The sequence below is a fragment of the Grus americana genome, chromosome 2 (assembly GCF_028858705.1).
Source record: "Grus americana isolate bGruAme1 chromosome 2, bGruAme1.mat, whole genome shotgun sequence".
NCBI classification, from domain to species: Eukaryota; Metazoa; Chordata; class Aves; order Gruiformes; family Gruidae; genus Grus; species Grus americana.
This window is the reverse complement of record NC_072853.1, coordinates 103,162,630-103,174,243: the sequence shown is the minus strand read 5'-3', so window position 1 is coordinate 103,174,243 and position 11,614 is coordinate 103,162,630. Positions and strand designations below refer to the sequence as shown.

Sequence of the window (11,614 nt, the reverse complement as noted above, 5' to 3'; positions counted from 1 at the left end):
AATTGGTAAATTAAACTATTGACATTTTTTTAGGCAAAAATGGAAGATAAATTGATTTTCTTAGATGCTGGTATTCTGTAAGATTGAACATCCCCAAAGACATTTCACATGGACCCTGTTGTCTTACTAATTTGCACACTACGCTTTTTTTTTTTCCCCTTGATTAAAACCTTAGTAAGGAACTGCTCAAACCTTGGGAGTTGCTAGGCATAACTGTAGGCCAGCATGTGCCAAATATGCCACAGCACGAAGTCTTTAGTTGTCATCCGGCATACTGTGTGTAAGCAATTGGCAAGCCTCTTCTCCCCCTACCTCCCAGGACTTTTGTTATTGAATTGCTACATAGTGTATCTTAGCCTAATTGAACTCATTACTTAAAGGACTACTCTGTCTACACAAGTATTCAGGAAATATTATTCCTGAATAACCATGTGTATATTCTTATGCTGGAACAAGAATGGGCTAGATAACATACCTAGATAAAACAATGAATAAGCAGGTCCTAAAAGATGTTCTGCCAGCTTCACTGAACCTAGAGAAACCCCTCAGAAAATGTACAAGGTGCAATTCTCTTTTCACATGTGAGAGTTGGTGGAAGAAGCCCGACTTCCCAGGAGCATGAGACATGAACTATGAAACCACATAAGAGGAGTCAAATTCCTATCAGCAAGAGAAAAAGATGCCAAAAGGAGTGGTCTAATAAAGATTTAATTCCAATGACTTTAAAAGTACAGCTACGCAAAGGCATGGTGGAAAATGACTCCACCTAAAAGCACATTTCCCTCCTCAGGGTAGAAATGTTTGCCCTCGTAGGCTTTGCTGGTCTCCTTGAACAGACCAGGGCCAGGGCAGGAGGCCAAGGGTTGCCCCATCAGCCAGCAACACCTTCCCGGGCAGTTTTGGCATGGGCTGAGGGACATGCTCCCATGCAACACCCAGGCAGTATTTGGGGGCCAAGGACGAATCCCAGTATTCACTTTGGAGGTAACTGTCCTTTTTTCAAGGGAGTGAAAGGGTTTGAAATGGTATGGATGCAACTTCTGCTGGGCCAGGTGGCCTCCAGAATGGGCCCAGGTCTGTTACATACAGTAGTATAGATATACCTTGATTATAGCATGTTTGTTCCAGTATAATCTATGACTTGTAACAGAAAAAGTGCACTGAAAAATTTAGGGTTTAAGAAAAAAGGCAAGTGTCTTTCTCTGATGAAAAAGGGATGATACAGTCACTACAGTTTGATTTTGCTCATACCAGTGTAAATCAGGAGTGATTCTGTTGAAATTAGAATAGTATCTGTGCTGGGTAAAAAAGATTAGAATGCCTTTTTTAGCCACAATTATCAGGATGTGCTAAGGGTCATTTTCATTCCTGTTTTGGAGCCCTATAAGCTTTAGAAATACTAAAATAGTAAATTTTTTTTCTAAGACTATAGAGTAAGCGTAAGCTGGAAATATGCTTGGCATATTCATGCACACTAACATTGGCTAGACAATCCTGGTTTGAGGAGTTCCCCCACCTTGACAACTGAACTTGTCAAATTAGAATAAGCATTTCCTGAGTCGATGCGAAAGTCTAATGAGAAGCTGCACCAAGGGGTGCGCTGCTCGGCTTTCCCCCAGATGCTCTTGTTGATTTCAGAGAAGTGAATCCTTGTGAAAAACAAACAAACAAACAAACAACAAACAACTCATATTAGGGAAATCTGTTGTGTTAGTTGCATGGGAGTATAGTTCTGTTTTTTATTATGTGTATTTTTAAAATCTGGTCCTAGTATCTCAAATTCTTATATTTTCTGTTGTCTTTTATTCTGGTACCGTGCCCATGTTCGTACTTAACACTGCTATTGTCATGATATCTATATTGGTTGCCTTTCATGTGGTATATGGTCCTTTTATTTTTCTCCCATTTAGCACTGGAGATACAAAGGCAGAAAGAAAAAGCTACTTACTGTACTCATTTGAGCTTTACTTCTGTCTCAGCATTTTATGTGAGTAGTTCCATTGAAATAATAACCAAGTTTTGTTATTACAATTTGCTTGTTGCATAGAAAACGTTAGCCACTAGGTAAATGTAATTTTGATGCAGGTTTTCGGGAAAACTACTATGCTGCTATTTTTAAAAAAGTATGGAAAACCAAGATCAGCCTGAAAGAGTCTCAAGATATAAGGGAACTAAGAGTGGAACTAGTTATATGTATAACAGGCACAAAGTTGAGGCTAATAAACTTGAATGCATCAGTATGTCAGTGTGCAGTAATCCCAGCTGGACAAACATTTTGAAATTCTTCTGAGTTACAGGGTGCTGGATTTTGCTATATTGTGCGATCTACTCAGCCCCGATGAGAGAAATGAATTTGAGTTAGGTGGAGATGTAAAGCAGGGACAACATGACCTTGCCCCAAAAGTAAAAAAGAAATTAATATAATACAAGGACAGATGTGTGCATTGGGCAAATCTAACACTACTTTAAAAGAAACATGTGAAGAACATGGCCATGTACAGGAAGACAATGAAACCAAAGAAATAAAGTAGCAGCGTTATTTTGCAGAAGAGACACAGAAGATACTGTATTGCAGAAGAAACACCGACAAACTGCTTCATGAAGATTGTAGGGATTGGGGAAGAGGAAAGATGTAGGCTGCAGAGACTACCAGTCTCATTTAATGTACCTTTTGTGAGGCTGGAATGGCAGCTATTGTAATAGGATGCTTGATAACATATTAAAAAAATTTCCTTTCAATGAGTAACACTGCTTGGCATGTGCCATTAGTTTACTAAGGGTAAATTGTGGAGCACTGGGCTGCCCAGTGTAAGGGAAAGTACCACAGTCTGGCCCAGACTGTTGCCAAGTGTTGGAACAGATGTCACGTTCAGTGACACAAGATACATATGCAATTGTTTGAAGATTTAACTGAATTTTAAGCAAATTTCCAAAATGCACAGGGAACTTGATTTTGCTACCCATTAGATGCATTAGCTAATGCCTTAATATAAATCCCGTTGTTTTCAGCAAACCTCTTTGGAATGGGATGATGGCAGACTAAAACCTAGGTGAAGGACTAAAGTCTAACTGTGAAGTGATCTAGAAAGCTATGTTGGAAAGAGTAATTTAATAGAAAATGGGCAGAAGAAAAGGCAAGCCCCAATCAAGTTTTACCTTCAAAACTCTTACCTGAAAAGATGTGTTCCCCTGTATGAGGTATATGTTTATAAACTGTTCTTACTAGGAATGCTTAAAAAAAGCAAAACCCCAAACCAAACCTCCTATATCAGGCATGTTATTCAGAGTATAAAGTGATAGAGACCAAATCTAAATGTGCCCACGTCTCTTGATGACCACATCCTTTTATGTGCACATTTTATTTGCTGCCCACAAGAGGTAATGGCATAGGAATTCCAGCATAGGTGTTCACGTACACCCTCCACCATCAGCCTATCTTAAACACATTACTTATGTTAGTATATCTACAGGTTCCATATGAAATGTGCACTGTAGCAAAACAAGTGCCAAGTGTTTGACAAAATTGTCTGAGCCACAGGTACTAATCAACACACAAGAAAGTGAACAACCTACAGACATGTTGGCTGGTAACCAGAATGCGGCGGTGGAGAGATGTCAGTAATTCCCAGAGGAAAAAGAGAGATTCTCTAGACTAGATTCACCCACTGTTACTCATACCTTTACTCCATGACATGCCTGAGTGAAATCAGTGAGACTAACATCACTGAGGACACCTTAAACAAAGCTAAACCAAAATCTTTCCTTATATTCAAATAAAAAAGACAAGATTATCAATAGAATTAATTGAGCTAATATATTTAGCGCATGAACAGTTGCTAAAGAGGATGCTTAACATAGTATTGTAAATCAGATAATTCTTACCTGTAAAAAAATACTAAATATAGTTTTCCACGCTGGGAAACAAATTACTTTCTGTTCAACATCCAAATGATAGCAAGCATTACCTTTGGAATGATTTAATTATTTATTTTAACATACTTATATACAGTGAGTGACTCATCCTGATATAATAGTTTGTTTCAACATAATCTATGTAAAGACTTTTATGACTTAGTGAAGGTTTTTAACACATTTGAGACTTAGAAACTTTCCTCGCAAGCCTTCATATATATAATCGTAGTGACAATATGTCTTTTGCTGTCATGATTTCCAGTTTTTGTGTCTTTACTGATGGCCAACACCATTTAACGATGTTTTAGTTGCATCTGAAATGGATAACGGTTGAGCAAAATATGCAACACACAGTTTGAAATTAATTCTAAGCAGCTAAAGAAATTTAAAACATACATGTTTTTAGGTACATGTATATTAAATATTGGTGTATAATAATATATACACACACATGTATTTTAACGTTTAGCTTTAATAGCAAAAAGTACAGTAGAATTCCACTGATAGCAAGATTTGATTCTAGATTATCCATAGAAAATTGGTGCACTTTTTCTGAAAATCAATACAAGCTCAAAACAAAATGTGATACCAGATAATTCTGTGCCATGGTCTAAAACCGATAATCAATTTGAACACCTAAATAATTGAATTAAACCCTATAGTAATCAAATAGATACTTGATAATGAAATATCTCCATTGGAAAATGTTACTGAGTAAAATTTTGTATCATCCCAAGTAGGTGAGTGTACAACATTTAGGATAAGGCCTCTCAGTCCTGACTGGAGCCCATAGGTGCTACTGGAGTACAAATAATAAATAATAGTACATGTACTGTAAACTCTCTAAAATCAGCAATAATACCAAGCATTTTCCATCTTTGAAACACTGTACAAACATAAAACTATTCCTCACAACACCCCTGTGAGGTAGGTACAAAAGTATTACCCCATCTTTACTGATGGGGCAACTCATCCCAATAGTACAAGGTGCTAGCTGACTCTGCAAGGGGGAGTTCACACCCTGATTCCCAGAGGCCCCAGGAGTATGTCATTCTCAAGCAGAATCAGAGTCTAATTAGCAATTTGCCCACATCCCTAAAATATGTCAGTGGCACAGCCCAAAGCTGTTGGCTTTCACATTTGTCACTTTGTCAATTGATTGAGACATTCTCCCTTCTGAAAAAATAAAATACTATACATTGGTGCTGCGACATGCGCAAACATGTATTTTTATTTTCACAAATCTGCTGATACCTTTAATATCTGCAAAGGGAAGGCATTTCCCTGTGAGTGCCTACCTTGTGTAGCAGAGCCATAGCAAGATTCTCACATTCTTCTACTTCTGTGCATAAAAGTTACAGGTTCTTTTACTCATTTATGTGAAAAAGGACTGATTATTCATATGATGACATCAAATTCTATATTAATGGGCACCGTCATCTTTTCTTTTTTTTAGGTTCAGCTTTCAGGACCTCCTTTAAAACTGGGATAATCCTATGGTATGTACTAAAATATATGTATTTTTTTCCCTCTTTTTAAAAATAAAGTCCAGAATGCTTTTGCCTAGATATACTTTTAATATACTATATAGCTACCCATTGTTTTGATGACATGTAAAGTAAAGCAAGACATCTGAACCTGGAAGCAGTCCCTCTTGCACCAGTATAAGCCTGCAGTATTTCCACTGAAGCCCATAGAGTTTCCAGTGGTGTAAAAGCAGGCACAGTGAAGTTAGGATCAGGACTTCCACCCTCCTGACCATCTCTGGCTACCCTGTACCAGCAACACTAACAAACTGCATGCCTTCATCTGGCAGAAAGAGTGCGAATGGCATGTTTGTTAGCAAATCCTGTGAGCTACGCACATACCTGATCACATCACTGATGACTTCATCATTCATTATGCTAGCGTTACACATAGATGTAAAAAACAGGCAGCTCTTTTGACTTCTGCAGAATTAAGGAAAAAGGAAGAAAATAAAACACAGTATCTTCCAAACGACAGAGAAGTAAATTAAAGGCAACACAAACACAGCACAAATGCAGCTTTAGAAAAACAAAGCATTTGCCAAGATAGAAAGGACAAAATAGGTAAAGGAACAGATAATATATTGAGGGCTAATATGTACAAAAGGTAAAAAAAACCACGGGCGAAAAAGTAGTTACATCAATCATTTGTCATAAATGTTCTCCTAATAACTCATGGAAAAAAATGTAAGTGAAGAGTTTGAAAGCCTTGTTGGAATTTTCATGTTGTAAAATAATCCTCCCCTCAAAAAATCATAACCGGCAATTTTTCTGACTATACAGAGTTCCTGCATGGCTCTATTTTTAAACATCTGTAATTCAGCAGACTTTGACCATTTTTGTCTGTGTAGCACATTTTATTATTTAATGTCTTCCTATAATAAAGAAAAAAACCAACAACCAACCCATACGTATTTAAAAATAGATACCATTCTGCTTTCATTCTTCTTTTTGGGAGGAGGGAAAGGCAGGTAATTTTCCTCTTGTGTTTTGAACAGAACCGTAACTATCAGTGCTCCTTTGCTTTCCTTCTCTTTTGCATATCATGTTTTCTCTCAGCAAGGTTCAGGGATGTGCCTGCAGGATCACAAGCACAAACCTATTGTTGTTGTTGAGTCACCAGAGGAAACTCGTACCGTCTTTGGGTAGGTCTTATAAAACAGAGTATCTTCATAACAAGGCCACTGAAAGATTATTAATACAGATTTTTCTCTTTTATTTATCTTTTGTCCGTTTTAAATGCAGCAGGCATTCATCACCGGATTATAACAGCTTGAAGGTTACTCAAACATACAGCTTTTTTGCAGGAGGTACTTAATCACATGCCTAACCTTAAGAATGTAAATACTTTCATTTAAATCAGCGTGAAAAAATAATTTGGTTAAAGTTAGACAAGCTTTGATAAATTAGGATCTTGGAAAAAAAGAAGAAACAAAGCCATGGGTTTAAATGTACAGGTTATGTCATTTGGAATGAATGGATGCGAGTTGTCAATTATTTTTTTTTTTTTCATTTTAGAATTTGAACTGCTCCTGATAAATTTGTTCCCAAATTTTATCGTGCAGTGTATTGTGGTTATTAGGCAGGTATTTAAACAACATGAAAAGGAGGCTTTTTTGGTAGACAGTACATAAGTGTTCAGAAAGCAGTCAATTTGAAACAGTAGTCCCTCCAAAGGCTGTTCCCCCCCCCCCGCCCAAAATGTTTGGGGTTTTTTTGTTCTACTGTCTTGCGAGAAATGCTCTTAGGATTTATTTTCATTGGAAAAGAGACTTTAATAATTCTACCCCTTTGCACTGTTAATATATATTAGAATAGCATTTGAATATAAGGTGTCAACCTTATTCTGATTTTCAGATGCGACGGTTAGAAGTCATTGACACCAATCTACCACAAGTGACCTTAGTCTCATATCTTGCTCTGTTATTAGAATAATCAAGGAACGCAATTCAGAAATAATATTACATCCTGCATTTTATTCAATTCCATATGACAAAAATAGTAACCTAGACTAAGACATCCATTTCAATCAGTAGATGTGTCAAGCCAACAAGATTTAATAATAAAAAATATTGGATCTAGGTAACAATTCCCAGCTGGTTCAGGGAGGCTCCTAGCCCTACATGGTATCGCAGTATAAAAATAGTGTCTCTCTTCACCATGCAGAGAGGAATGACCTAACCCTGAATACAAAATGGGGTCAGTCTTACTGTACCATCATCGACCATCTTATTTACAACACTTTACATCTTTATTCTTTTTTTTTCTTTTTCATTTTTTCTTCTATTTTTTTTTCTTTTTTTAAGTTATACACATCCTTTAGGGAATAGAGATAACACTACATTGTACCAAATACTAACCAAAAAAAGTCACACCAAAAATGACACAGATAAATAAAAACATTCAATTGCTGAAATACAGCAACATTAAGCCACCTCAGTTTTCTTTTTTTCAATGCTTGGAAACACCCCTAACCACCCACACACTGTGGCAAAAAAGATGTTATATTGTAGAGGTGTTACAGATATATAATTTTGCCTATATATAGATATATATATCTATATATCTCTATCTCATCACTGTAGAAAATGGAGCTGTAGAGTTCATTGTTCATTTCCAATAGAAACAAACAGCTACTAAGTCTTTGAACCTCTTTTCGCTCCATTACATGATGGCAGAAATAGTCCATCCTCTTACAGTAATGGTTTTTGTTGTATAAGAAAGATTGTCCTATTTTTCAGTCTCAACTGAGAAGACCTCACTGTCTGATTCATTCTCCAGGGGCATAAAACTCCTTGTGCTGTTACCCAGCTACCCATAATGTCCCTCAAGCAATTCTGCTGGACAGAAGTTCATAGTGTCAACTCCACCATGCTTGTAATGCACAAAAATGAGGTAGTACACAAAACATTTACTGTTCAAGTTTTGACTGAGCCCCAGTCTCCTCAGCATCCCCAGCCTAGCTTATGAGTGGAACCATTCCCTTTATTTACTCGGTGTAATTTAAACAATGCAATCAACATAAAATTATATTCGATTAATCAGAGTACATTGTGCTTTGGAGCAATCTGAGAAGATAATCAGCAAGAGTTGGAAATAAATACAGAATATTTGTATGTTACTAGTGCTCACGCTGCCCAAAAGTTACTGTTTTGTTCCTGTGTTATTAGGCAGTCGACATCTTTACGTGGGTATGTGTGAAAGAGACAGAACAGATTACAGTAAAATTAAACCTACACAACGTTCTCCTTCCTCTATCCTAGGCTTGTATTAATATCACACTCCTAAGATAAATGTATCAGAATTCTGTCGGGGGTGGTCACGCTTTTAAGTGGGCTTTGTAGAAAAGTTAAATGAATCATTTCTATTTAAGAAATGGCAGGCCCCATATTTCCTAAGGATCTGACAGTTCTCTGCGGCTTTTCTGCTTAGTTAATAGAGATCTCTCATTGTTTGACCTTAAAACAAAACAAGAAACTGCAACAGGGTTCTCCTCCTTATTCCTTAAGTCAAAGTACTATTTATAAAATAGTTTACATCTTTGTTCAGTTTCAAATTATAGACAAACCTCCCTAATACAAAATACTGAAAGTGCAATAGTATAAATTAAGAGTTTGCAACCACATTATACAAACATTACTTTTTTATTGTACAGCTTTGATAACATGGAGTATTTACTCACAACTGTTTATAATGTTGTGAATAATTTATGGTGCTAAGGTTTGTCTGTAACTTGTCTTCCAATCATTGAGCTAAAGTCCACACTACATTTTTTTTTTTCATTTAATAGAACAACTGTCCACATAGCAGCTACAAATATTTAAATAAAAAAAGGTTTGTTACTGACAGGTACTTGCACATGAAAAGCATGCTATCTTTCCCAATAAAACTTCACAATTTTGCCTGCATTGAAATAAACCACTTATTTATAGTAAAACAAAACTTGCTTTAAAAAAAAAAAAAAGAAAAATCACATAGCCAGATGTATTTTGCAGTACAAAAGCTTCATTTAAGTTTGGGGCTAGTATATTGTCTGTTACCCGCATAATCTTAACATTATAAATACTACAGACAAGGATACTGTAATAATACACAGCATTGGGGTACTAAATCACTTATTTAAGATTAAGATTCCTAAAAACATAGTCCAAGTTGCTAACTAATTTGAACAAAACCAGCAAATAAGTGTGACAGAATGCTGTAATGAAGCCCCCCTTTCTCAGGTGATAGTAAGTTTTGTAAGAAGCAAAGTGGACGTAGACTAGCCTCTTTCTTTTTCTAATGAAGTTATCCCATGGTTTGTTTGTTTGTTTTCTGTTAAATTAAAAGGTTTCAAAGTTCTCAGTAACAGTCAAACTCACTGTTGAAAGAAGTACCATGCAGATCTTGCAAGACAACTTTTCAGCAGCCACAAAGTTACGTATTTCTGCTATGGGTAAAACTTTAAAGGGAACCTATGCATTTAGGTCAGGAAACTAATGCTTAGCTTCAAAAGCTGTACATGGAACAGGACAAGCGTTGTGTCGAGTAGCGGTCCAACAGTTATTCGGAATGAATGCTTTTAATTTATGCCAATCTCTTTATTATCCTCAATAAATCTGGTGAATGGACGACTGGCTCCCGTTTCAGAACTTGCTTTGTCCAGACCGACAATGGGAGGGCTGCTGCCCGTGCGAGCTTTGTCCATGCCACCGGTAAGGTTACTTAAGGGCGGGATGGCGCCTCCGCCTAGACTTACTGGGAGCTGGGGAATGCCTCCGTTCTGTATGACAGAAATCTCATTATTCTTCATAGCAAGTCCGTTAGTGATAGCTGCAGCGTATTGGTTCCAAAAATTGGGGTCAACGTTCATGGCCCGAGCTGCCAAATCCTTCTGGAACATCTCAGAGAACTTGAGCGCGTCACCACCGAGCAGAGCCATGGGGTTCTCCACGGAGAGGCGGCGGCCGCGGCGTGCAGGGGCATTATTCCACATGTGAGTTCCCATGTGAACCTGCGGAGCAAACAGGGACAAAAGCACCCCCAAGTTAGCACGTTCTGGTGAGGTGGCTGGCCTGAAATGCTGTTACTTACAGTATCGCTCGCTTTTTTAAAAAAAAGCTTTTTAAATCGCATTGAAAACAAATCAAGTCCATTTAAGACAGTTCTAAGGCCCAGTCAACCTATACAAAGAAAACCCAGCTCTGTAGTAATTTTTCAACGTGCATTTGTTTCTTCTCATTGAAAACAAACACAGCGCCACAAGAATAAAAAGTACATATCCTCTTAGGTTACACAATTTCACATGGAAGCTGGAAGTCCTCGCATGCTGAAGATTACCAAGGGCATTACTTGTACTAGGAGATGGGCAGTTGTTTCTGCCCTTCCCCTTTTTACATCTTGTCTGTTTTCGTAACATTTTATCTCACATCAGAAGCATCGATTATTTTGCTAAATTTAATATTTTAAAAAAGGACATTTAAAAATTTCTTCCCCAGGCTGTGCCCTGATGGTTAACCAGACTGCGGGAATAAGAAGCATCAGTCCTGTAGTAACGCGCTGTAAATCAGTGGGAAACAGCTTTCTAGTCTGCAATGGCTGCAAAGCAGAATAGAAAATGGAAATTTGAGAGGCACCCAAGGAGCTGAGCAAGCGCTGCGTTTCTGGTTTATAGCGAGGTTATTTTGCGCTGATGGTCCGCAAGAACTGCCAGAACATGTCCATCAGCTGACTGCGTGTGCCATCATGTCTGTCAGGAGAACTACAACGTGCATGCATGTACACCTGGAACCAGTTTTAAAGTTCACATCATTGCACAGTCACTTTCCAGTCCCTGTCTTCAGCACAGTGGAAGCATAATCACCACCGCTATACAGCAAGCGTTTCCTTGAAGCTCCCTTCTCTCCTGTCTTTGGGTCAAACTCTTAGGACTAAAACCTGCTGAGTTCAAGCACAGTGCCTTAAAACCCCCTCCCAAGCCTTTACAGTTTTATGTGGCCTCTTACCTTAAGATTCCCCTTTGTGGTAAAAGCTCTACCACAGATTGTGCAACCAAACGGTTTTTCACCGGTATGGGTGCGCTCGTGTATCTGCAGTGCACTTGCTGAGGAGAAGGTCTTCCCGCACGACTGACAGTTGTGCTGCTTGGGAGTCCGGCGAGGGGGGGGTGCCAGCATAGGGGTGATCCCCGGACTCAT

At 38.0% G+C, this 11,614-nt stretch overlaps 1 protein-coding gene across 2 annotated transcripts in view; it reads right to left on the bottom strand.

Annotated features, from left to right (window-relative positions):
- Nucleotides 1-8,054: 8,054 nt before the first annotated feature.
- Nucleotides 8,055-11,614, bottom strand: part of SALL3 (spalt like transcription factor 3) — a 23,322-nt gene continuing 19,762 nt past the window's right edge. For both annotated transcript variants that reach the window (XM_054818082.1, XM_054818083.1), the window contains exons 3-4: nt 11,423-11,614; nt 8,055-10,431 (exon numbers count right to left, since the gene is read on the bottom strand). The exon at nt 11,423-11,614 is cut by the window's right edge and continues 149 nt beyond it. In XM_054818082.1, coding sequence (XP_054674057.1) covers nt 10,000-10,431; nt 11,423-11,614 — 624 coding nt within the window. In that variant the 3' untranslated portion in view covers nt 8,055-9,999. The remainder of the gene's footprint in view (nt 10,432-11,422) is intronic.